At 42.0% G+C, this 27,971-nt stretch overlaps 1 protein-coding gene across 4 annotated transcripts in view; it reads right to left on the minus strand.

The window, feature by feature from the left end:
- Positions 1–4,512: 4,512 nt before the first annotated feature.
- Pde4b (phosphodiesterase 4B) overlaps positions 4,513–27,971 on the minus strand; it is a 533,851-nt gene continuing 510,392 nt past the window's right edge. For 3 of the 4 annotated variants that reach the window (XM_057785528.1, XM_057785529.1, XM_057785531.1), the window contains 9 exons: positions 21,149–21,242; positions 15,204–15,382; positions 13,861–13,959; positions 13,551–13,715; positions 11,716–11,815; positions 9,760–9,914; positions 9,546–9,668; positions 8,711–8,893; positions 4,513–6,798 (listed from right to left, as the gene is read on the minus strand). In XM_057785528.1, coding sequence (XP_057641511.1) covers positions 6,433–6,798; positions 8,711–8,893; positions 9,546–9,668; positions 9,760–9,914; positions 11,716–11,815; positions 13,551–13,715; positions 13,861–13,959; positions 15,204–15,382; positions 21,149–21,242 — 1,464 coding nt within the window. In that variant the 3' untranslated portion in view covers positions 4,513–6,432. Of the gene's footprint in view, positions 6,799–8,710; positions 8,894–9,545; positions 9,669–9,759; positions 9,915–11,715; positions 11,816–13,550; positions 13,716–13,860; positions 13,960–15,203; positions 15,383–21,148; positions 21,243–21,873; positions 22,330–27,971 lie in introns of those variants that run through there. The other variant, XM_057785532.1, reaches the window with a different exon arrangement.

Raw genomic sequence — 27,971 nt, forward strand, 5'->3', positions numbered from 1 at the left:
ACATTATCTTACTCTCCAAAGTCAAGCGCTAAAGATTACCAGACATAACATCAGTCACGCGGCAAATTCTGAAAAGATTATGAACATGTAGCCAGGGAGGGAAGCAACTAACAGAAGGTTGCCTGCAACATGACCTCTTGTCTGGTAGTTAGGATTAGTAGATAGCACCAAGGAATGGATGTTTTAGAGATGGTCTGACTATATTTCAGTAAAGTATTTGAACTCATTTTTTTCTGTTATGCTGTTGGCCAGGTATACATAAAGGTGGTGTTATCTGGCTCAACTTGCAGTTGATTCAATTCCCTTGTCTACAGAGCACTGCTTAAGAGATCAGAAATGATCTGGAAGACAGTGGTAACAATGACTCCTTTCCTTGTCCTGTCCTGATGATCACTTTTATTCACAATGCAAATGAAGATATCCAGTGCTTTAGCATCAAAGATGAAGCTCACGAATGCTAAGGAGGACACGGCACCTGAATTAACAGAATCACACTCCAAGATAATTTTAGGCTAAAATTAATAGCAACTGGTAGTATGAAGATATTTTTTTGTATGTGTTATCTTATTTAGCCATGAGAGTAGGGTATTAATATTAGTTTTACTTGCTACACACTTGGAATGTGCCAGAATCTTTGCTTAATCATTCTAAATAATCTATAGATTGCATGAATCCCTTCTATAGAAAAGAAAACTGAAGAACCACCAGGTAAGGGCCCATCCTAAGTTCACAAAGGTAGTGCTAGCATGGGAATGCATGCTGAATATTTGGATGAAACACAGCAGGGAAATATAAATTTTGCAACAAGTTTCAGAAACTTGATTGTACAAGAATGGAAAAGATTTAGTTCATGGGAAAAGTTGTGGAAAGCTTTGCTGGCCTGTGTGCACCTGTGAATCATCTAGGAGAGTCAATGAGGGCCCCCAAACAAACACTACATCAGCTGTGAGGCAGTGCTAGCAACAAAGATGGGCAAGAGTCACACTATTCTTCAATAAATGAGATACACTCTTGGTTCTGTAACTCTGCTCCTGTCTGTATGGGTAAGTCCAGCATAAAGTTATCAGAATTGTCAAAGTAAATCACATGAAACATGGCTGCAGAATCTACAGCTTGGAAAATGTGCTACCTCTCCTTATGTGAAATTGGCATTCATCCATACACACTGTAGCTCAAACATTATTCTATCCTTTGATTCTCTTGATAATCATAAGATGAAGACATTATTATTATTGACTCTGGTATACTGATGAGGAAACTGGGGAACATTGAAAGTCTTATTTCCAAGTTGAACAGGACATTAGAAAAGGAATTTCATGCTGGGATGGTTATTTTTAATTATCAACTTGACACGATGTAGAATCACCTGGGTAGAGTCTCATTGAGGGATTGTCTAGATCAGGTCGACCTGTCTAGATCAGGTTGGCCTGTTGGTATGTCTGTGAGGAATTGTCTTGATTATGTTCACTGATGTTGGAAGAACCAGTCTAAAAGTGGTGGTACCAGTCCCGTGGTTTGAATCCTGGATTGTATGAAAAAGGGAAAAGTGAAAGGGCTACAAACGGGCATGCATTCATGTTCTTTTTGCTCTTGACTGTGGTTACAACTAGCTGTTTCAAGTTCTGGCTGCCTTAATTTACCCATGGTGACCGACTGTAACCTGGAATTTTGAGCCAATTAAACCCTTTCTCCCCTAAGCTGTCTTTGTCAAAGTGTCTTATAACAGGAGTAGAAATTAAGCTAGGACACATGCATTATTTGGGTGCAGATAGGAAGAGGTCAGTGAAGGTGCTATAGGATGACAATTGTTTCTGTCATAGAAACCTGTATGTAAGATATCGAGAATGAATGATGCTCAGTTCTTTACCACTGGATGCTTTTGATAAGGCATGTTTTTGGATGTATTCATGGTGTAGGAAGAGACAGGTATTATGATTTCCATACCCTCCCAATTCCATGAGCCTATCAATATCTATGAAGGCATCTGTCCTCTTGCAACCAGGAAACACATGCAGAAAGGCTATGTTACCTGACATTTGAGTTCATGACTTCTCCCCAAGTTAACTAAAATATTGTTTTGACTTGTGCTTTTCAAAGTCAAAGGTGATATTTCAAACATATTTTAATATTTATCCCTTCATATATGAACATGTAATATATTGAGATAAAAAGGTTTTGTTGATCACCCATTGTATGTAATCTTCTATATGATTCTACCTGCAGCTGTCTGTTAGTTTAATTTAATGATGAGACAATTCAGAGTCAGAAATATTAGTACACATACGCCCATGGTTAGGGAGGATCAAGGAAAAGGACATAGATAGACATAAGATTTTCAAATCCCACTTTCCTCAGGGTCCTGCATTCTTTACTCCCAAGAAATCCAAGGAGATGGATATACTTCAAGAGCTATTTCAATAAAAGCTATTTCTTTACTCTTAAATTGTGAAATTGGTTCAATAACCATCTCTGAGCACTCCTTCTCTTCCAAGTGTTCAGGTTTGAGTGAGGAAATGGATCTGAAAGGAAAGGTCATTGTACCCGAGGGAAATTGGAAGCTGGAGGGAGCGCCCAGAGTGCACATTCCTCACAGCCGCCTGCTAACTAGAGTCTTACAGTCGTCACTAGCTAGAGTCACTCAACAAACGTATGATTCCAGGAACAAGAGAACAGAGGAGAAGGCACCCAGTGCAGTTCTTGCCCTCAAAAGTTACCATTGGTTTAGACAGCTAAATTCTGGCCTGTTGTTCTTGAAATTTCTGTGTAGGACATTAATGAGACTGTGGTGTCCCAGCTGGCCAAGTTAGATGTGGGGCTAGAGAGATGGCTCTACTGTTGACAGCATTGGCAGTTCTTCGAGAAGGCTTGAGTCCAGTTCTCAGCACCCAACATGATGACTCACAAGTGTCGGTAACTCCTGTCCCAGAGTATCTGATGCTTGCCTTCTTCTGGCTCTGTGGGTACCAGATATGTAGCTAGTGTACAGACATATGTGGAGACAAAATACTGGTACACATAAAATATAAATAAATACATTTTAAAGCAAGGAGAGATTAATGAGAAGTCGGTGGGAAATAAAACTAGGACACAGCTAAAATTACTGCAGAAAAACCATCATCCCGAGCACACCGTGGAGGGTTCACAATGAACACTGATGGCCGCAGGCCAACACGGCTTAGGGCTGAGGCAATGGCTCCCTGCAATATTCCATCATTACTGTCACCTGGGGAGAATTATAAGAGGGTGACGTGTAGGCCTCCAGTAAAAGTCATTTTTGTTAGGATTCTCAAGGAGAGCAGAGCCCGAACGGTATTACGAACATGTACATTTTCCGTGCTAAGGACACCCTCAGTAGAGAACAGAACAGACAGTGTTTATAACTATAGTTATCAGTTATGATTTGTATATAAACTCTTGTAACCAATTCACTCTTGTCATTGTGTCCTATGGAAATGTCTGGTCAAAAATCGGGTGGTGGAGAAGGCCTGGCTAGAACCCACAGGCCAGCTTTTGAGTTTCTAAAGAAAGTCAGTAATTTCCTCTTACCGAGGGAATTCTCCCAAAGTGGGTGCTTTACTGGAACACAGGCCACTTCTCTGTGGCTAAGTTAGTAAGAACCACACACCAATTCTGTGTCACGTTTACACACGCACATGTGCACACACATGCATACTCACACACATGCATACGCATGCACACAGGTGCACACATGTATAAACACAGATACAAACACACTCACACACATACACACTCATACATATATGTGCATACACACGTGTACACATGCATACGCACACAGACACACACAACCCACACAGACACAAACATACATACACTTATATATACACAAATCACTCATACATACATATACACACACATGCATACACATACATACACAGAAACACATATACACACCTGCACACACAGACACACACACACACACTCATGATGACTTATTTCTAAATGATGACTTTAAGACTTTATAACATTTAAAGATTTCTTTCCAGAACAATGCAATCTACCAGCAAAAGACTAGACAGACTACTGGGGTAGCTGTGAGCATCTCTATGTGCTCTGAGGTCTATGGTCTAAGGTGGCTCTTTTGGAATCACCCCAGATTCCCCGTGTGTCAATGCATCAACAGGCTTCTTTGCAGTAAACTAATGTACCATGATTCAGAGTCATTGTCGCAGCAGACCGAGCTCAGCAGAGGATGGCTTTATTTACCTAACATACTAAATTCTCCAGAATTCTATAGAGGGAGAAGGAAACGGTTCAAGATGAACAAAGTGGTTTTGTTTGTTAGCCTCCGCCACCCTCCTTCCTGAACATCGACTGAGAAGAAATGTTACGTTTGAGCCTCAGGACATTTTGGACACGGAGAATCTGAAACTTCAGTCGTGATTCAGATGAGCAAAGTGGTTTGCTTTTTGGTGAAGTCAAGAAGAAGAAGAAAAAGAAAGCCTGCTTTAATGTATTAGAACTGACAGCGCAATGAATGGGCCCACAATCTAGTCTATTCATGCTTTTGTTTATTCAGCTCATATAAAAGTCTCTTAAGAATGCATCTGAACACAATATATAATAGTAATAATATTATAACATACATTGTGAGAAACTTTTGAAAACAATATAATGTCTACCTGGAGCAACGCAGTGTTACAGACATACGAACCCATTGGTCATGCACGTGTGTGCCATTTTCTTTAACTGATGTCACAAGGCTGAACTGAAGCATGACACATATTTTACAAACTGAAACTGACACCAGGAAGAGGCCTAACAAGTGTTATCAGAAGCTTCACATTTGTATACTTTACGACATCACTTCACATTCTACGATAAAAATTCACATTGTCATATTGTTTCCTTTCATGATGAATTTGAACGCGTCTCCCCTGCCTGTGAGCAGTGTGGAGGCTAGCTCTTCCAAGTCAGTAGTTTGGGAACACTCAGTATCATCTGTGAGCAAATGTAGTGTTGTGTTTTTAGAACCAAAGCCACAATTAGAGCAGAGCCCAGGGACAACCCAACTCGTGCAAACAGAGACTCGGATAGAACATGGGTAAAAACTGCATCCCAGTGCTCCTAGCCCCTATCAAACTGTACAAAATAAACCTCAGTATAAACCATTTAGTATCGAATGTGAGAATCCTGTTTGCAAAACCAGCTCATCAAAGGGTTGGGCAGAATTAGGGACTCAGACAAGGAAAGGGCAGACCCTTGAAACAATGGCCATTCCTGTCCTCGTTGCTAACTGGGGCTTCATGTTTCTCTTAAGCAATGTTTGGATTATATAATACACAATACAAAACATTACAAGAAAAGGTTGCAACTCTTAGGCAGAGTTTTCTACACAAATTTAACACCACCATTGGCAGGCAATGTTAGATATATAAATTAATAACTTACAAAACATTACAATATGTACACGATGTAATAAATACAAGGTTATAAACAGGAGTAGAGAGGAGTGTTAGTGCAGGAAGGCAGTGCGAGACGAAGGCGGCAGCAGTAAGTTGAAAGTCGTATACTCGAGTGACGAGAGGTGGGAGAGAAGGGACAGCAGGAGGCGTGCGAGCCACAGAGGCATGGAGGCTGGGGCACAGCAGCACACATGGCCTATGTGACTGGGCACTACACAGACGGATAGCAAACACCACAGCTTCCCCCGGGGCTCCTTGGTTTGTTCGGCCTTCTCCATCGGTTTACAGCAAAGCAGAGGAATTTCACAGGGGAAAACTACCCAGGCAGGCAAACATCGAAGTTGCAGGGACCGCTGTGGAGTCCGACTGGACAAAGAGAAAGAAGAAGTGGCGTGTGCTTAGAAGTGCATCTGTCCTGTCTGTTTGCCAAAGTTAGCTGGAGGAGAGCCAAAGATATTGCCCAAGGAAGAAGGGAGACTGTTTTCTTTCCTTCTGTTTTTGTTTTTCCAGAAAGACTCAAAAACTGTTTGTGTCAAATTTAAACACGTGTCTGTGCAGAGGTTGGTACTAAACTCTAGATAGTCAACAGGCGTTTCAAAGACACGAAAACGTACAAAAAAGGCACACAGGTTGGCAGACAACGGGGTGGGTGAGATTTAGAAATGAAGTTGTTAGTAAGTTCAGTCGCCTATTGGGACGGCCTCCCAACACCTAGTGCAGAGCATTCTCTCAGCTTGGTGGCCTCTGCTTTCAAGCCGTTTCGCTGTGATGGGAACTGGCCTCACTACCACATACAGCTGCGGGGCTCCGCCAAGCTTGCGGGCAAGGCAAGGCAGCACGGAAGGGCTATTTGCTTCACGGCCTCGCATTCTGGCTCCAAACTCAAGTAACTGGAAAAGGCCAGGAGGCCTTTGTCCTGGGCAGGCCTTGGCCATGGTAGGCAGGCCCTACCACTCGGCTGGCATGCTTGTCAAAGGTGGAATGTTCATCTCCAGATAGAAGGAGATTATGTGTCGATTGGGGACTTGTCTTCTGTTGCAATGTCTATGTCAGTCTCTTCCAGGGAATCCCTGCTCTCGGGATCGATCACACAAAGTGTCTTTGTGCTACTGAAGTAGCTGTGGCCTTCTCCTTCCTTTTCTGGTCCTTCAGAATCCTCTTCTTCAAGGGTCAGTTCAAATTGAAACTTCTCCATAAGACCCTGGCAGTCTCTGCTCCTCTCGTCCAGGGGAGGGGAGGGGCTCTGGGGTATCATACTCTGGTACCAGTTCCTGTTATCTTCTAGTGTGTCCAGAATGTCTTGAGCATCTGGCTGAACCAGGTCTGCCCAGGTCTCCCACAGTGGATGGACAATGTAGTCAATGAAACCAACCTGGAAGAAAAGAGGACCACACATCCTTTACTGCACGGGCCTTTGAGAACCTGGCACATTGTCGTGGTTTCTGGTTCAAGAAAGAAGACTAACCTAAGGGAACCAATAGTAAGAGATTCGTTTATTTGAACATTTGCTATATCTTAGGTCCTGTTCTACATACAATATAGGCAAACGTCCCTCAATCTTGCAATGTATTGTTGCCTGCTGTTTACAAAGGAGGACACTGAGAGTCTCAGAGACTAAACATGGTCCAGAGGTCATGCAGCTCATAAGTGGTTAATGAGGAACCTAGTCTCCACTTGTCTGATTCCAAGGCCTGTATTCGTCTCCCCACGATATACTGTTTTTCCTTTCATGTCTGCCAGCTAAGTCTGGATACAACTTGGAATGACTTTGTCACTACTTGGATTCTGTGAGTCATTTTCTGAAGAAAGCCCTAAATCTGAAGTGTTCTGAATCAACATTCTCTCCCTGATAACTCTAAAATATTCCTCTGCCCCCAAATGACAGAAGCCAACCTTCCACTCTTCTGGAACTTCTTAAGCCTTTGCAAGAGGACTATTTCACACAAGACAACAACAACAATAATAGTGATAACAAAATACTTGAAAACAATTCAAACCCTAAACAAGCAAATACCTCCTCTGTGGGGTATGGCTGCTATTGTTTAGGATCCATAGTGCACACAGTCATTTCCATCCATAGAAAGAAGGAAAATAAAAACAATTAAGCAGTTCCTTTTGCCCGCGTGCAAGAACATAAAATCCAAGGCTGAGGCTTTGCTGGGCTTTATGCAAGAGCTATACATCCTGCAGGAGCTAGCTGAGCGACCTGAAACTGACCTCCCTCTCAGACAAACAGGAAACATTGGCGATTGGGGCAGGTAGAGAGAGAATAGGCACCATTGCATGGGGGAATGGAATTCCCCTGTCATGGTGGGGGTGGGGCTGCAGAGATGCTGAGTTTGGGATCAAGAGGGAGATGAGCTAGAGTCTCTTTGGGACATTGTGTTGTTGCTACCTTTTCACTCTGCCGGAAACCTTCCTCTGTCATGACTTGTGATATGGCATGTGGCCAGCCATTTAATATATTCAGATTGTATATATAAGAACTCCGCTCATATGTAGGCTTTGCCCCCACTCACCCCATGTGTATGTGTGTGTGTACATGGGTATGTATATGTGAGTCTATGTGTACGTGGGGGGGTGTATGCATGTGTATGTGTGTATTGTATACCTTTTAATGGTTCTTTCCTAACTTAATATGAGCAAGACTCATAAAGCCAGGACAGCTCTGATATGCCTTGATTACAAGATTTTGGCTGGATGATTCAGATATTACTTTGCTCCTACCCATTCCTTTTTCTATCTTATCTCTTTACGTATGGTTTAATGGATTTTTAGAGGCCATTTTCAAAGTGTTTTCCAGGGCCTAGAAACAGACTCACAGCAATGAGCGAACATGAGTAACATAACACAGTGCAGGCGTTTCCTCTCTTTGTCTGCTTTACTTTTAGTAAGAAATGCTTCAGACTTTCATGAAAGGTCATTGCTAGCTTTTTGTTCCTTGGGTTCTGGGATGAGAAAACTCCCCATATCCTAACACAGATGAGGAGTTGAACTCCTAGATGGAGAGGGGACTAGGAGAAACCTAGGCAGTGGGATGGAATGTCCACTGGCTCGGATAAGGTCACAGACAATTGTAAATTTTGCCTAATCCCCCACCCGAGAGACCATGCATGGAGAAGACGAATGAGGAGTATAGTGGAATTAAATGGGTAATTGTAATTTTTTACACATACACACACACACACACTAGCTAAAAGAAAGGCTTTAGCTAGAACTCTCCAGTTGTAGCATTGGTACAGCTCATAAAAACATTGAAAAAAATTCTCAGTATAGATAGATACCTGGGATTTTTCCACGGAAGCTGTATGTTTATCACACATTGGGCTAATCTCCATTCCTCTCTCCCGTTCTTTGTCTCCCTGTTGGAAAAACTCCTCCATGATGCGATCAGTCCATTGCCGATACAATTCCAAGGACTTGGTGGGGTTGCTCAGGTCTGCACAGTGTACCATGTTACGGAGGACCTGAAATGATCAAGTTGTGGAAAATCCCATAAAACTAAGTATAAATACCACCAGAACATCTTATCCCTCTTACCCTAGTACACTCTGTACCAAGAACATTTTAGTCAAATATAATTACAATCCACCCATCGAAAGAGCAGTATTTCAATGGTGCTGGCCAAGGTTGGTTATTTACCATTAGAACCCCCAAAAGAAGCATGTCTATTTTCCTAAACTGACAGTTTTTAAGTTTAAAAACTGGAAGGGGTATTAGGAGCCAAATTCTGCTAACATTTCTTTCCTCAGTTTGGAAAGAATGCAAAGAATGACCCAAAGTAATTACTTCGAGATTTTCCATGTGCGGAAAAAGACCAGCTGATGACAATTTGTTTAGCCAAAACAGACCTAACGAACTTCCAGTTGGTGGAACTTATATTCAGATGTGAGTTTTGGGGACCAATAGTCACATACGTCCTATAACACACAGACATTGCAACTCGATTTTAGAACTAAGCAATTCAATGAAGAGTTAAACTCTATTTTCTTGCATTAAAAGAATGCCAAAGGTATCGTACTATAGGACTAGGTCATCCAGCTAACCAAATTACTATCTTCTTTTTTCTAGAGGCTGCTTGCCTTTGTCTGGCTTTGTTTCATGTTAAACATTAGGTACCTGTATCCGGTCAGTATAGTTGTCCAGAAGGAGAACACCCGAGCTTGTCACTTTTTTAGTTTCTACCATCGTTTTGAGGTCTGCCAGCAGGCTCATATGTTTAGACATGTCCGTTGCTAACACCTGGGGTAGACACAGAATTAGGACACTTAATCAAGTCATTCCCTGAGAGAATATGGCAAATGTAAGTGATGAGCGCAGGCTAGCATCTTACCATGTCAATGACCATTTTCCTGAGCGTCTGGCGTTGCTTCTTGCTAAGATTCTGGAAGATGTCACAGTGTTCCTCCTGTAGCAGTTTGAATCCCACAGCGAGGTGGTGGTTCTCCAGCACAGACTCGTCATTATACATCAAAGCGAGTTCTGAATCTAATAAGGAAAAATGACGAAAATAAAAATGCAATAAAATTGTAGAAGCCAAACACTGCTGTTACTTCAATGTGAAATTAGATCTATCTCTTTTTAAATTGTTCAAGAGCTATCATCCATAGGTCATTACATACTAGGAAAGCAGAGCAAAAAGAGATTCTAGGAGATATTAGTACATGAGTTTTCTCTTTCTAAAAATTCCACATAAAAGGGTTTTTTCTCTTTCATACGTGATGAATAATTTGACATCAGATAAACTATGCTTTCATTTCAGCTTACAATTTCCTTTAAGTTTTCATGAGTGTTGCATTTTGAAAAGAAATAAGATAAAAAATGCTTTGAAGCATTGTCAAATGTATTAAGATTTTCAAACTATACTCCCTTTATATATACTCCCAACCTCTAACAATTGTGAGCTTGGGTTTTCAGCAAATATAATGTGTTGACACAAAATTTTATTTTACCCCAATAACATAGCTTTTGGATGTATAAATATGAAAGCTAAGCATGAATATTTTTCTCAACAATGTTGATATTGAATTTTCTGTCTTCTGAGTTTCTATATCAGAAACTGCAATGCTTAGGGACCCAAACTACAACTTTAGCTTTGTTCTTTCTCTATTTTGACCATACACAGGAATCCTATCATCAAACTCATTAAATTATTCTTTATCTTAACCAAGAATAATAGCCAAGTGATGCAGTACATTCTTAGTGCACACTAGTCGTCTCTCCCTCAGAGACCATAGCTTTCTCTGAAGTCATTTAAACCCCTTTGCTCTGCTAACCTTGTCATCAAAGGCATAGATTTACATGCTCTATATGTCTCAGTACTGTATGTAGCTATTTTTCTCTTGTGAAACAAATGATCAGCATGCTAAACCGACTAAATTAATCCATGCAAAGAAACAGGTATCCAAAGTTTGTGGTTGATATTTTTCAAATAGAAGAATAAGATATTAAAAATGAAAAGGAAAATCAATGTGACCCTCAGATACTTTGAACATCAAGACAAAAATGAACAACAGAAGGTCAGAGAGCACTTTTATAACACTGCCAGCACTAGATGCCAATCATGATCATAACGGGATAATCAGCACTATAAAAAGAAAATGTGCTTGGGCTTTCAGCACGTATATATGGAGCATTAACTGAGACAATGAGCTTTCAATAGCATGGAAATCAGATGGTTTGAGTATGATAAAGTCCTGGGGATAGCTATAGATCCTCAGGCTGCTCAAGCGAGGCCCTTCTTTTGGCTGCATGCCAGTCTGAAGTCAAGGCAGTGTAGATGGACGAGAACGTGTGGACCTTTTAATGACTCTTCCTCCTGAACTGTAGAGACCTACCCAGTGTCCCTCAGGGAATGTTGCTTCTATATGAAGGCTGTCACGCTCAAGCCCAGCATCTCTGCCTGTCTTCCAAAACAGAGGGACTCTAATGACTTACTATGTTGTGTGTGTGTTAACCTCAAAGAAGACTGAGAGTCACAGTCCTCAAGTTTTCTTAGCTTTGGTGGGCAACTCCAAATCTGTTGTTCTTTCTTTCCATATTGTATTTTTCTAAACTTTTGAGCTTTTTTTTTTTTAATAGCTTGCCCTTGACCCTTTCTCCATGCACCTCTAACACTGTGTTGACAAGCTAGACACAGTATCCAGGAAAGGCCTGGGCAATTTTGATGGGATGGAAGGATTACCTCATTATTGCCCTTGTTATTACCCGTAATGAAAACATTAGGAGGAAAAAAGAGCTGCAGTGAATCACAGAAAGGTCTGGAATGACCGTGCAGTTGTGGACTCACTTGTGTTGATGAGAAACTGGTTGGAGACACCGGGATGATCAACATCGTGGATGGCAGCTGCAAAAATGGCAGCCAGGATTTCCAGGTCTGTGAAGACAGCCTGTGGGGACAAAAGAGCCCATTAGCTCTACCGTGAATGTACCTGTCTCCCTCTTCAATCAGTTTCTTCTGCTTCAAAGATCACATTTCACTCTTGTGGGGAGAGGCACTGCAGATTTTTGAAGCAGTTCAGGATGTTGATTTAATTAAGGATAAGACTCTGTTTATCACCCTGTAACCTCTGATGTGAGAAGGATGATGCCCAGAGCTCATCCCATCTTGGTCCCATAGAGGCTGCGGTTTGGTAAGTCATTAGAGCAATTTTGAGGGTATGTGTATATGCCTGTAGTTGGTGTCTTGGATTTATGGCAGTATGGTGATTATGTAACCACTCAGAGAAGCAAGTCACCCTGGCTCTGGGAAGGTGGCAGATAACAACCTTCACAGATAACTAAGGAACCAGGAATGGAAGAGGCTAAACTCCAGCTTTGGAAGACAAGTGATAAAATTTATTTTATAGTGAGGTCACAGGGCATCATGAAATCAGTAATCCATCCACATATCCTCTGAAATCTTACTGCAGGCAAGCATTCAAGTAATTTCTAGGAAACGAAGCCCAGTGTCACACCCTTCACTCCTTCACACGGCCATGATGGCCTCTTTGTCCTCCTCTCTCATGTAATTTGAACCTAGTTCTTCTTTGGCATGCAATGTTGCTGGTTTTTAAGCCTCCCTCTTCTGTTCATTCAAATACTGGCCCTCTTTCTGTCTCTCCTCCACAGACCAATCCTACTGCGCACCAAGCATTCCATAATCCTTTTTCTAAGTCTGCAACACTCATAGCCAATTTATAGCCAAACAACAGTTATCTATAAGTAGGGGAATAGTGCTCCCCTACTTCATGAATGTAAAAACAATATCCCCCCCCCCTTTAGGAGGATTAAACACTCTTAGCTCTATCTCACTTTAGTGTGCGTAGATTTCCTTTTTTAGATCATATAAAAGTCAAGCAAAGAGTTTAGTCTTTCTCTACCTCCCAAACTGAGTCTACCAAACTGGCTGGCCAAGACTTGGCTGGTCCTTTCCTTCAGCAGGCATTACAGTTTGGAAGTACCTGGTTACTCCCTATGGTCGTCTGCCCAGAGGTAGCATGGCTGGGCATATTACTAATTATAATAGCCCATGAGAAACTGTGATTTATAAAGGGAAGAGGCATAGACATTTCAACAGTATGGGTATGGGGAACAATTTCTGTTGGCTTCTCTTTATTAACCCATCTGCTCTTGATTCTCAGTTACTACTTTGAATTCCTAGGAAAATGAGTCTCTTGATGTTTAACCCTAACAGAGACTACACGGAACATTTCAGATCACATATGGATTTTATCCTCCTCGGGGCCTGGGATGAGTACATATTGGGCAATTCAGATGAGTACATACATGCATGTGTACTGTATGACAGACACTAAAGTTGCTTTGAGATGCACTGCATCCCTTACAAGGAATATGATGAAAATAAATCATGGGTCCAAGTCCTTGCCTGATAATTAAATAATCTTCAGTTGGAAAAGATGAAAAATAAAACATTACATTGATACTGAAAAATGGGGAAAGTAGATGTGCTAACCTATTTTTATAACCAACCCAAATTGGTGAATGCCATAATTACTAGAGAGAGAGAGAGAGAATTTCAGTACTCAGGGTCATTTAATTTTTATTTTTATAAATGTACTGCACATTTATGGTACTTTTAAAAATGTGATGGGTAGGTCTACAAAACAGATAGTAACTACTCACATCCAATGCTGGCGTAGAAAGGAGAACGTGCGTTGACTGGGCCACATCGGCAGCATGCAGGCTGTTGTGATACGCCACGTCAGAATGGTAATGGTCCTCCAAAGTCATCATGTAGGTTACAAAGGTGTCGGAGGAGATTTTGAAGGTCTTTAGAAGGTCTCTTTCCTATGGAGTAAAATGGATAAGGGCATGAATAAGTGGATGTCTAAGAAACGGGGGGAGGGGGAGAAACTGTTATAAAAATAACCTGGGATGTAAAATATAAAGAGCTGTGATCCCGGATTACCAGTGTTTGCCCCGCCTTCCTCACCTGAAATATAGCGTACATGATGCACGTGAGGGGTCGATTGTGTGAGTACCCAGCCACGTTGAAAATGTTAAGGCCCCATTTGTTCAGGTCTTCCAGCTCCTGCAATCAAAATTAGAGGGATTTAAGGATAACAGATTTATTTTTTTTAATGATTTAAAACGTTTTGAGAGATTTTATTTGGGGGAAATTGGTGGTTGAGTCTTTTCATGCATCTGTTTAGAGTGTCTGGTTGTATAAGAGTCGGAATGGTGAGCTGGGTATCTTCAATGTGGTAACTGCAGGTTTCTGCACATTATTTTGTGAAGAAATACCCAAGTGGGTTTGCATTTATAAGTTAGTGGCTGACCCCCACTTGCCAAACACCAGTGTTCAACTGATGCTGCTTTCAAAGTCATCTCAAATGAGCCCAGGCTGCTGGTCCTATCCCTCTGTCTGTCCCCTTGCTCCTCGATGGCCCATTAGCAACAACTGCATAACTGTGTCCAAGAAATTCCTCCACCCTTTGCTCATTATCCCGGAAGTCACGTCAGGGAGACTCAGAGTGTGTAGAGCTCACTCCTGACTTAGCATTAACTGCCTGGTATGGCTTTTATCTTAGGGTGAATGGACCACACACAGACCTGGAAGAAATATTGTTCAGACCTTTACTGTGGGAGTATTCCTAAAGTTATCTGCTTGCAGGAGTAATTTATTGTATTTTGAATAACAGCTCATGGGACTGACCTGATGTTTAATTAATTTTTCTCTAATGGTAGCTTTCAGGTCTCATGGAAGAAGTTTTGTTCAGAGGAACGCTTGCTTTACCTTTTGACCAGGCTAGCAAGGACACTGGCAGCACCCATGTAGCCTCCAAGAGGAGGAATGGACGTTTTTCTGACTTTTCCTCCCTGACTGTGCTTTGGTGTATGGGTCAGTACTGTCACTGCTCATGTTATCCTTAGCCCTGTCAATCATGACAGACATTTCTCCTGGTGCCTGACATCCTTTTTCCCACTGTCCTCTGGGATAATGCAGCCCAGCCTGTCGGCTTTCCCTAGGACTTTCTGTGTCTCCCACAGCAGGATGCTGTATCCACAAGGAACTCTGCATTACTGAACCTATACTCAGGAAAAAAAGAGTCCTTCAGTACAGAAGGACTTCAGGTAGGTGCTCCTGCAATGGACCAAGAGGCTATAGCAACTTCCTCTCCCTAAAACTCAACCATTAAACATATGCGATCCCTCTTTTTTAAATGGTGAATGAGGCGGGCATATGTGTGTGTGTGTGTGTGTGTGTGTGTGTGTGTTTGTGTGTGTGTGTGTGCAGTGGGGAGCTGCATGCACACATGCTCAGCTCATGCACACCTTGGCTAGATGATCTTCATTTTCCGTGTTGACTCCGAAGCGAGAGATGCTTGTGTTGTTCAGGCTTGAGCTGTGCATCAGTTTCTTTACTCCGCTTATCTGGGTCATGAGCTGCTGCTTTTTCTTCTTCTCCCTATCCTTCTGGGTGGGAGACGGGATTTCCACATCATTCTGCTTGTCTGCAACAGAACGGGGAACATGCTTTTGAGCACACGTGTGCCAGTGAACAGACAGTAATATCCAGAACAACTTGAACCATGTGTACTGGGGTTTCAGTTTTATACAGAATTCTTGTAGCGTGACCTCTTTGGACCTGCAGAAGGTCCTGTGAAGCAGGGGGAGACATAAGAGCTATTCCATGTTCCTGCAGAAGTAAACTGAGGCCCAGCGGACCAAGTAACTTATCTAATAAGTGGCAGAGTTAAGACCCTAGCCAGTTCTTCTGTTTTCAGTGCTACCTAGAATCACACTCATATTTTTAAAGTGGAGCATCAATACTTATATACAGATGATTCATTAACGTGAGTAATGTATTTTTGTATATAAAACATTCATCACTTGGGAGGCATAAGAGAAAACCTGTCTTGAAAACCCCAAAACTAAAAAAACAAATAAATAAATAAATATAAAATGTTTATTAGTGGATGTAGTGGCATGGGCTTATAATCCCAGCACAGAGGAGGCAGAGGCAGGAAGACAAGGGTTGAAAGACCTACAAGATGAATATGAGGCTAGCCTAGGCTACATGAGCCCCCATCTTAAAACAAACAACAACAATAGGTTCATTGTAAAACACAAACCTAGTTTAATAAAAGCAAACTATGCTCTGCTCTTTTTATTATATTTCTATTCTTTTTGTCCATGTAAGAATTCATATGGTTTCAACCAGGCTCAGTTTAAATAAGAGTATAAATGTTAGAAAAATAGATGGTTTCATAACCTTCAAGTAATTACTTTAAAGCTTTAGTTCCATTACCATTTGAGGTTTGGAATAATACCATAATTTGATTTCCTCATGTTTTGTGCCTATTAATTCTGCTTATAAATAATAAGGCCTCTCATCCATAATAGACCCTTTAGTTCTTAATATGTTTATTAACTATTGATAACCATCTCAGCTAGTTTTCTTTTACAGTTACAAGGTAGCCGTAGAACTAGTATTAGTAAAAATAATTGTATACCTACATGCAGAATCTTTCCTGTAGATTGTTATTAACTATAAAATACTGTATTTCCCTTTGTAGGGAGATGAATCCTGGGTGCTCATGAGAACTTATCACCTCTGTCCTGCTATGGAGATGCCTGTGGGTGCCCAAAGGCAACGATTGGTTCCATGGCTGTCTCACTTCACCCTTGAACTCAATGGAACCTGTGGCTGAAATAGTTAACTCGGCTCTCAAAAGTGCCCTTTTCTGTCTTTGCTTGTCACAGCGAAAATCAGCACGGCAAGAACATCCCCATTTGAAAATGGCAGGCTTCCATAGGGCATGCTGGGATTTGCTTTTAGCCTCCTGCAGATGATGGCACACTCATGTGTCCTCCTCGAGGGCATCTGTCTGCTGACAGGCCCTGGAGACACACCATCAAAGCAAAGCAAGAAAGGACCGGCTTCACACATAGCTTACCACCCGGCTGTTGGGGGGAATCTAGCATTTTCTATCCCCAGCGCCCCTGAAAAGCCTCAGGGTGCTCAGAGGCCTGTGACTTCTGATTGGAGGAGGAATTTTAGTCATTTCGATTAGTTTAGAGGTTTCCAAACTATTCAGTGTCAAACAGCACTGAAGAAATTTGAAAAAAATTACAAATCTATGGGCCCCACCTAACTCTACTAAATTAACACTTTCAAATAAAATTCCCCTGCTGTCTTGATGATCAGAAGTAGATTTGGGAACAAATAACAATCCCACACTCGCTTCTCAGATGAAGTCAACAACTTGTTCAAACTCAAGGGACAACCTAAGGAACAGTTATTTATTCTTTAACTACTTTGTACATAGTGGCCTAATAGCCCAGGGTCCAGGCCTTGAGTTTCTGTTAAAAATCTTTTTCCTAGGCTGGGCGGTGGTGGCGCACGCCTTTAATCCCAGCACTTGGGAGGCAGAGGCAGGTGGATCTCTGTGAGTTCGAGACCAGCCTGGTCTACAAGAGCTAGTTCCAGGACAGGCTCCAAAACCACAGAGAAACCCTGTCTCGAAAAACTTAAAAAAAAAAAAAAAAATCTTTTTCCTGCCACACAGTGGCTGGTGTGGAAACTCTATGTTATTTTAATTTTGAAATTCCCTTCCTCTCTTTCTGTCTATCATTTCATTGCTAATAACTACCACTTCTTGCGAAAATGAAAGGTCACAACACCCGTCCCTCTTCCCAACTACCAGTTTTCACATTTGGGGAAAAGGGTTTTAGGTTCCCCGGTGCCTCTGCAGATTGGAGCATCTCTAGTGGAACCAGCAGCTTTCCTGGTTTGGGTTAATTAAAGGTTCCCTTGCACCCGTAAGTAATTGAGCAGGACAACTGCTCTGTCTGGAACTCGGCAATAAAGAGGAGCAGTAGCCACAGGGGTACCAGTGACATTCATGGGTGTCCCCTATGCAAGCACTGGAACAAGGGGCAGGCTTCTCTATTCGGAATTTCCTCTGGTGAGCATGGAGCCAGCACACTGTGGAAACAACCTGAAGCAGAGACTCAAAAATGGCAAGAAACCCTCAGTGGATTAACACTTCTAGTGGGCGGACAGTGATGGGGACACTCTCGGCTACTGCAATGCACGCGCAAAAACAATCACGCGAATACAGAAACTGGTCTATATCCAAACACTGTTAGTGGTATAATTTGAAGTATTTTCTTTGCTAGAGTCCAGCATCCTATGATCACGAAAATTCTGAAATTCTTTTCCTCAAACCTTAAAAGTTCTAGCTTTCGAGATGAGATGTTAAGTAAATTCAAAAAGAAAATGTTCTTTATCTGTAAAAATATTAACTAGTTTTTAATACAACCTGTAAAAATCTTGCTTTATATGTGTGGTCTCCACCTATACCCTATTCAGTTCCCCTGAGATTAGATACTCTAAATTCCACTTTCCCCAGCAACATGAAAGCCCATTATCATATAATACCATTAATAAGGGCCAAGATTGGTCCATGACTTATTGCCTGGTTTTCTACATCCTACCTGAACATTGTCTTTTCAGATGGGAAAACCCCGACAAGGTTCACAGACACCAGGGTTAGGAGATTTCTTCCTTTCTGCATAGCAGGTTTTAACACCTTCCCACTCTTGTTGGGATATTGTTTTTAAGTTTAACTTCAAATGAAATGGTCATCTCATTTTGTTCTGCGATGATTGCCATGTTCAGAACAAAGCCTTTTCTATAACTAGAAATTGTTAATCCCTTATTTTCTTTCCAGCCATCCTGATTTAGAAAAAAAAAAAAACAAAAACCTCTAGAATAGCATCCACACCACACCCACAAATGGGATCCCTACTCCTTATGTTCTTAAGAATTTTTATTATGGAGGTGATGGTATCTGGTATTTACTTCTAAACTCCCAGAGAGTCAGCTCTGCCTCAGAAAAATATTAGCCAAGTGACTTTGCTTAGATTACTTTATTTTTCTTAACTTCAAGTCTGTTTCCTGTAAAATGAGGAAATGTATCACGAGGGTCTCCACCGCAGATACGACAGTTTATGCGGAGGGCTTCTGGGCCTTCAGGGACACTCCCTTCCCCCTCAGACAGGGCCAAGAGTCCCATACCCTGCATTTGCAGTTCGGAAGCAAGCTTTGCTTTTCTGTACAGATTGCATGTCTGGGGCTCGTGACAGAGGGTCAAGTATGTCTGAGGGAGCTGCGGAGCAACTCGCCCTGTGACAGACTCAGCGCCAAAGTTGGGAGAGGAGAAGGATTGCATCTCTGCTGGGGTTCTCAGACTTCACATGAAGCAGCTGATGCCTCCTGTGTTTGAATCTTTTTCCTGTGTTTTTCTAAGAATCTTCTCATTTGCCATGTACACATCCAAATGTGTGCGTGTGCTTGCATGTGCACATGCGCGTGCGTGTGAACACACACACACACACACACACACCATCCTTCTAACACTAAGGAATGCCATTTGAGTAACTCTTCTTGAATAGTCTCTGGATAGTTTAGTTTTTTGAACAAAGAGAAGCTAAGTTTTCCTGAGGGAGTGTGCCTAGATATCAAATACAGTATTCATGGAAGGATAGGTATTTGTCTAGTCTTAGGATGGAAAGGATTGAAACTAAATCTTATCAGCTCTCCTTCTTGATAGATACTGCTGATTTAAAAAAAATTATTTAGGACAATAAAATATCTTTCTGATCCTTAGCAAGTGATCCTCAGAGGGACACTGGGAAGCCTGCTTCCATCCTGACCTGACCAAAGGCTCAGAGATTCCACGGGCCTTTAACCCTAATCTCTCTAAGGGAAGCGCTAACCCACAGAAGCTCCGGGATTATAAAAGCTATGTGTCTGGAAACGAAGCTCTGATTTCAATTTCACTCTTCTCTCCTGTTGTCAACACCTGTCAAGTGTCCTGAAAACAGTGCCCAGCTCATGGAAAAAAACTGAAATTTTCATGAACCAAGATATGTATGTGAGATGCGGAGGGGAGGATTCCTGTGTTCTGAGATAGAGGGGAAAGCCTGGGGAAGGAGAGGATTAGGGGTTACGCCTCCTCTTTGCTTAGATTCTAGTCACCTCTGGAAGACTGGGTATGTGTAAATATTCCTCTCCTTTGTTCTCTGTTAAAGGTTGTTGCAACTGTAGCTGTGGACAGCAGGTGTTGGAGGGCACCCACACGTGGCAGGAGGGAGGATGGCCTCTGAGACTGGTCCGCAGTTTACGGATCTGCTGGATGACCAGAGGCTGCATGGTCATGCTGGTCCCATGAGAAAGCCCACTGCTGTGCTGTCAGAGGGAACTGCGTCCAAGTGAAAGAAATGGGACCTGCTTTTTAAACAAAGCTGCAGGCAGACCATGTTCTGGAAGGTAGCAAGGCAAATGATCATTTAATAAGAGGCTGTGCCAAAAAGGAAGCTGGGATGATCAGCTGCAAGAATGGGTCATTTCCTTGGAAAAAATGGAGCTACAGAGGCGAGGATGTTTCAGAGCCAGCAGGATCAGGATCTAGAGGCTTCCCATGTGGTTTTGAGGTACACATGCCCCCGATTCTGCAGGCCTCATTAAATTAAAACAGGCACGATAGGTTCATGATACAAAAGTTACCTCTCAGCCTGAGATCAGAAATTCCTAAGAGTCAAACAAGACCCAGGGAATAATTGAAGACTGCCTCTGGAAACCTATGACCAGTGTTATGTGTTAAATACCGTCCACATAATGTCAGAGAACAGTCAGGGATCAGAATGAAAAGTCAATGTGTTGCTTAGAGAAGACAAGGTTTCTTAAGACATGGAACACCTCCTTGCGTGCGCATGCATACACACACACACACACACACACACACATACACACACACACACACCTAGCAAAGCAACAGTCAAATTATTTCCAGAATGCCCTTTCCTGGACTCTGTGGAGGTAGCACATCCCTTAGAAAACACCTCAAAGCCTAGTTACTGGAAGAATAGAAAAAAATATCTGATTTTAGAGATGCTGACAGAGCAGCTTCTGGGTTTGGGTATTGGGCTTTCAGCTGCTCTGCAGGTCCCTCTATAGTGAGGGGTACAGTAATGTGCAGTCATGCAAATGCAATCAACCCATAACAATCTGCTCTATACAACAGGTATTATCATTTCAAAAATACTACCTTTCTGGGCTTATTGTTTTCCTTTAGAGATTGGCTTTAGCTCTTATCTTGGATGGATTTGTTTTCTGTGCTTAACCACACTCCAAATTCACAAGGATACCCTTGACCGGTTGTAGAAATTCGCCCTGCAGAAGCTCAGCAGGGTTCCTGTTAGCGTCTTACCTAAGAACGTGTTTGAAATGTATTCAGACACCTGGTTCCCTGATCTGCTCATCTCCGAGAGATGCGTCAGCTCCCGGTTCAGCATCCTTTTGAACTGTTCATAGAGAAAAGAAAAAGTATTAAGGACCTAGGAAAGAGCAATTGATCACTGTATTTCCAACTTTACTTTCTAGGAACCAAGAGACTATACAGCCAATCTCATTAGATTAACAAAAGCTACGCTACGCATCATAATGTCCCCTCAATTTGAAACCATTCCAATACCACTGTAAAACAAAAACAAAGATGTTTTTAAATTTCCTTAAAATCACCGATTTCTTTTGAGCTTGCAAACTCAGGGAAATGAATTTTAATACAGATCAAAATAATGTGATATCAAAATAATTACTTGAAAATATTGCTACTTTTTAAAATTGGAAATATACCCCCCAAATATTTGAGGTGATAACATATTCAGCGAGAGCAAATCAAGTGAAAAGTTTAATGGAAAATGAAAGGGAGGAGGGAAGCATCCTTTTAAAACAGTTTAGAGAAAGCAGAATTGAAACATATTACATACATTAAAACCATACAATAAAACATGCCCTTATCTCATAAGACGCCCCAGTGGATTAAATGTATACACAAACTCAGTCACTGCCAGTGCTTTCTACTCCACAGAAAACAGATGGATGGCAAAGCATTGGATTCTACCAAAGACACAGAACACAATCAAATCGACCCACCTTGATATAACCCCAAGATACAGATAACAAATAGTTTGCCTCAGGCATTTTGGAGGCTCTTCACGCCACAGTCCACAAATCCCTTTGAAAGAATTCAGTTCTAGGAGAGCAATCCCCAGAGGATCAGCAAAAAACGAGGCAGATCCAGTGGTTAGAGAACCAAAACTTAGAAAAGACAAAGCCTTGCAAATGCACAGTGTTTCCTAATCCACGGCAAACCCATCTTCATTCACACGGCATTCCTGCAAGAAGCCTGTGCACTGTGCAGGCAGAAGAGAGTCACGAAACCAGGAATTGCACTAAGGAACGAGCGCCGGTACAAATGTATTCAGCTGGCCAGCTTGAAGCAGTCCATCCGTCAACAGTCCTGATGCCCGGAGGGGTTCCCACCCTATGTTAGTCCAACTCTGCCAGGGAGCAGCAGGGAATCTCTTTCCCCCGGGAGCTGTCTGCCTGGGAAACAGCCATCTTTTAAAAAGGAGAAGATTAAAATGGAGGAAGCCCCATGAATATTTAAGTAAATCCAAGGTCCCCCCCCCCCCTTCCAGCTAGGTGTTCTTTAACTCTCTCTTCCTCTGCAGACAGCCAGCCCTCTGCAGAAGCAGCCTGACACAATGCTCAGCTATTGTAATTGCTTCCAAGTGAATGTACATTTGATTAATTGGCTCTGAGATTTTTTTTTTAATTGAAAAAGGTTGGAACTGTAGCCGTTATCTGACTCGGCTTCCAGTACAGAAGAATTTCTTTTTAACCTGCTTTAGGAACATTATTTGCCCACCAACTGGGATGCTGATGCATTTAGCCTCTTTTCACAGTAAAATAAAGAAGGAGAGAATTAATTCATTTGACGCAAAAGTATTTCATCCGAAATGTACCATTTTCTGCACTCAGCCGGTTCATTATTATGCTTATTAGGTCATATTCAGCAAATGGATTAAATTCATTTAACCTTTCCTTTCCATGTAGGATTCTCAAGTACATTAGGAAATATGAGATAACATTTGCGGAACGAACAAGGAATTATTTGGAGTTATGCTTATTTGATATTTTAGTGCTGCTACATCTTATATTTCATGTTAGAAACGTTTCACAGTTAAAATTATTTTAGTTTCATTTTAGCAAGCTGGGATGTGTTGAAAATGTCGTTCTTTTCCTGGCTCCCCTGCCAGTCCCTTCTTGTCAGCATTACAGTACAGGCAGTGGGAAGCCCTGACCAAGCAAGCTCCACTCCCCCCCCCCCCCCCCGCCTCCGCCCCCGCACTCCCCTAGGCCCCTATCCCTAGCCTTCCAGGGAGTTCCAGTGCTGCACGTTGAAGGATCAGCAAAGCACCATGGCAACAGCCTGAACTTGTAATTGGCTCTCTTTCCTGTGAGGCATTCCCCTTCCAAATGAGCATCCTGTATCTGACAATAGCTTCACTTCAGGGATCTAAGACTCAGGTCAAACCACTGCTTCTCCCAGAGAGCTGCCTTTTGAGGTGAAGCCCGACTGAATCTGGGTCTCTGCATGTTGGCTCCCTGTACCACAGGCTGTCCTCTGAGACACAACCTGTCTCTTTCTGGGTAGCCCTGCTTGCGTATGTGTGTGTTTTCACAAGTAACCAGACATCTCTGAGTCAATCATTTCTGCTTTGTAGGCTGACATGTAGAACCTCAGTGCAATTTTGAACTCCAGGTGAATTGCATAAATTTCAAGTTACTATTTTTTTTAAAGATATAACTGTCACAATGGCCTCTCACCTTCAAGTCACAAAACCAGCACTGACTGAAGATGGAAAGGTTAGAAAAGACAGATTTATAAGCGCTGATTGGTCTGCTGGCCTTTAGAAAAGAAACAAATTTTGCTTAAACTATAGTAAAAATATCTTACATAATGGCTTGGAGACAGACAATTTCTTCTGTAGCTATTTTCCCCCTATGCACAAGACTTAACCAAATATAATAGTCAAGCAATTGCCCTCGTTTTGGTTTCTTTCATAGCTACGAAATATTTGCAAACATTTTGGAGTTGACTAGGCTTATACTACTCCAATAAAGGCATTCTATCATGTTTTGAACAAACCTTAATGGAATATCTGAAATGGCCAGGCAAAGTGTGTGTGCATGGGGGGCGGGGGTGGATAAAGCAAATGGTCAAACAAAGAGTCCTTTTATGGCTTTAGTCAACTTTCATTCTAGTAGAATAGCCAGGTTTATTAAGACACCTTGGCTGGTCCACAGGCAACAACAGTCTAAAGAGGGCGAGGAGGACTCCTTAAGTGCTGTGGTTGGCTGCTCTGCTCAGGAGATGAGAACACATTGGAAACCCATCATATATGGCAAGATACCTCTCCCTAGCCTCTTTCTCCCTATAACATCCCTTTGCCATAGGGTCCTGTTGGGATACATGGTGCATCAGTCTGTTTGGTAGAAGGTGGTGGTTTTCAGCCATGGGGCTAAGTAAACTGCACACCTTCTCAGCCTTTACAGAAGGGCTCAGTGTTCTCATGCAAGCAAATAGAGGAATGTCATCTCCCCTTTTCCCATGCCTAAATGGATTCTCCTATGATCTTTTGACCAAGGGCAGGGCGAAGCACACCAAAAACAAAGTTTCCCAAAGTCATCCTAAGGTAACCATAAAATACACATGATGAAACATACAAATGGAGGCCATCCAGGGTCAGAAACCAATCTAGACCTTTTAAATGTTGCTTAGCAACCACCACTGGTTTTCCTCAGCAAGGGAGGGCCTTACCACACTGACTAAGGCAATTATTGCTGTCATCAAAAAATACTTATGAAGGGCCCACTTGTTTAAGGCTCTGAAAGACTAAGAAAGGTAGATGTGGCCTTCTAGAAGGGCAAAGTCATAAGGGTAGGGCTAGCCCTGGTGACTGGACAAGCCAAGGACTGGAACTGATATGTTGAGGTGACAGCTGATCGGACAGTTGGAGAATTCAGGGTAGGTAGGTTTTCAGTGTCTGAATTCCATATGGGAGCTGCTTCTGGCATGCCATGGGTATCCATGACACAGCAATCGAACCTCAACTTTGATCTTTTCTTTATGACTGGCCTTGTGACATCACTTCAACTCTCTTCTGTGAAATGAGAGTGACATGTAAGACTCCCAACCCATCTTTCCACTTTAAGTTCTCAAGATTGTGTGATAGATTCTCGACCAGCCTCCTACAGCTTGGGTACAGTATTGACCAGCAACTAGCTCCCCTCGGAAAAATAAAACTCTTTCTATACTGCTGAGGTCAACGGGAGAAGATGGACATACTTCTGTTTCTAAGAATAAACCACTACTAAGGGGAGAGGTATTTGTCCTAACTCAGAGCTCCACAGCCTGAGAGTCTTGGAGCCTCCCTGTCGCCTTACCCAGTTAACTTTTCAATACAAAGGTAAAATGGATCCTGAATGGAATCATGGCCCAGGGACTTGCAGGACTGAAAGGGAATGAATTTATTTACTTCACCAATTTAATTCTCCAAAGGCAGTGGAGAATTTACAAACCGGAGGGTGCTATTTCAAAGACAAGTGAGTTCTCACGTCTCCTGGACACAGATCCTATTTTTCTTTAATAATCTGTCCTCACAAGAAAGCCTTGTTACAGAGTCTACCTAGAAATAATGTTCCCAGGGGAAATGGCCAGATTCCCTTCCCAGCACAGACAAAGTTTGTGAATGAACCCTTAGAACACAAACCTCCCCACATCTCCCTCAAGCTGCATCTGTCTAACACCAGATCTACAAACAGCGCTAAGAAATTACAGTTCCATTTTGAAAAGAGAAGAGCTATCATTTTCTATAAATAACGTAGTGCTATTTTTCTAGAATATTCTTTCTTCGTAAAAAAAAATCATCTGTGACTTTTTAATGGTCTGCTTTTAATTTATTTAATTTTCATGTTCCCAGTATGACAAATAATAAGTATGTCTGTTGTTCAACACAGACTTCCTTGCTTCTAAGTAGCAAGAAGTTACTTAGAAAACATTTGAAATTAAATTTTGTCAGATCCCTTCAGTTTTCCTTCAGCTTCTGAGCCACTCTCCTCTAAAGTGATGGAAACACATCACCATTTTCTACTCCTTCTCGAAAGAGGAGCTTAAGGTTTGTGCACAGATCAGCAGGCTGTGTTCTGAGCTCTGAATGTCTTCCCAGGGAAGGGTGGGATGTTGGTAATACTATGCTTCTTAGAAGAAAAAGAAAGCCAGAAGGCAGATGGTACAAGGAGCTCACACTGAGGATGTGAAAGAGCTGCTGCTTTTAAACTAATCTGGGTTTGCTAGTGGCGATTCTTCACGATCAAAAATATCATTAAAGTAATGGGTTAAATATCTACCTCATCAAAGACCTAGCAAAAAGTCAGTACTTTTTCTCAATGATAACCTGATGAAGTCAGTGACAGAGAGTTTTAAGGACGGGAAAAAGGTGCCAAACAGAGGAAGGCAGCCCCAGTCATTGCTCCTGTGGGTGGCCATCTACGTATGAGCCCAGCTGTGAGACAGGCGCCTTATTGTGTAGGATCTTCCTGTTTTCGCAGTTTGAAACAACTGCCGAAGTCATTAAAGTCACAATGACTTTTTTTTTTTTTTTTAGGGACTAACTTTTGACTCATATTTTATACTCTTGTTAGTCATAATTTTATAAGGATTCCCAAGTATCAGGGGAGTGGAGGGGCTGACAGTCCCTCATGAGATCACAGAGCGCTCAGGGTGGCAGAGAGAGAAGACATTGACCTAGGTTAGTGAGAGATGACTGCAAGCAATTTGTAGCCTCGGGGGAAATTAATTGGCTTCTTATGACTCTGTTTCTTTAGCGGGGTAAGATAGTTGATATCTGAAGTCCTTACTATTTTTTTTTCAAATCTGACTTAAAAATAAAACAGAAAGCGAAATCTGGAGCGAGGATACGGTGTAGCACTTTAAAACCCCTCCCTTGTGAAGCCCACCATTTCCTCTGCTGTTAACAGCTCAGGTTGTCTGGTACTATGCTTCCACCCGCCTGTTCTCCTATGGCTCCTCCGAAACTCCATGCCCTGCTTCGTTAATGATGTGTTCATCTTATTTGAGGGGCACGTGAAAAAGCGCTGAGCGGGTTACTAACTGAGGGACGCAGGAGCTGCAGCCACAGCCACTGCCATGCCCCCTTTGCGCTGGAGTAGCTGAGCCAGAAAACACAGTTCCAGGGTGGATCATGCCTGCCAAGAAGTTCTTCTGCGAGCAAACTCTGGAGTTGGGGCACAGAGTTAGGTCCGCTCGGTGGTCCCATCAGAGAGACTCTCTTCTGCAGCGAATTGAGAACAGAGTAGTTTCTCTTCCTAGCTCCCCAAGGATGTAGTGATTGAAGATAGGTAGGAATCCCAGGAAAAGTGAGCATGAATCTTGTCGTCACAGTTTTGCAACAGAGTGCTGGTATTTCTGATGCACAAAGCCAGTTTTGTCCACCAGCTAGAAGACGAGTGTTTACTCAAGGGATGTATGAAAGGCAGAGTAGGGACAAAACATTAATGCTTTCATACAGAGAACTGGAAAGAGAGAAGTGGGGACAGTATACCGTTGTTAGGCGGGTTAACACTAGCTTCTCTTACTCTTGAGGGTCTTTCTCCCTACCAGTTCTCTTTACTTTCCTTTTTTGTGATTCTTGAAATCTTTTCAAGAGAAAATATGACACACATTATCTGAATGCTGAAATGCTTCTTAGCCTTGAAGTAATCCCCATAAGAATCTTTACAGAAAGTTCTCACGACCACATTCCCTCCTAAATTTCTGCAGTGACACAATTAAATAGACGAAAAAAAAATACTACGAATCTTTCTAAGCACTCACATAATCACATCATTTTATGTAACATATTTCTATATTACGCATGTGTAGAATTGCTAGGTTTGGTAGATAAAAATTCAAGATACTCTTTTAAATGTGAAATTCAGAAGAAACTTTCTGAATATATGTGTATTTCAGATATTACATATCCAAATCCTTCACAAGGAGTTTCAAAGCTGTACTCTCCTCACGACAATCAGTGTGAAAAGCTACATACACTTTTAGATAATTACGATTTTCCACCTAGTTCTTAAAGAGAGATTTTTTTCTTCTTTTGAGAAATAAAAGACCC

The sequence above is a fragment of the Chionomys nivalis genome, chromosome 11 (assembly GCF_950005125.1).
Source record: "Chionomys nivalis chromosome 11, mChiNiv1.1, whole genome shotgun sequence".
NCBI lineage: Eukaryota > Metazoa > Chordata > Mammalia > Rodentia > Cricetidae > Chionomys > Chionomys nivalis.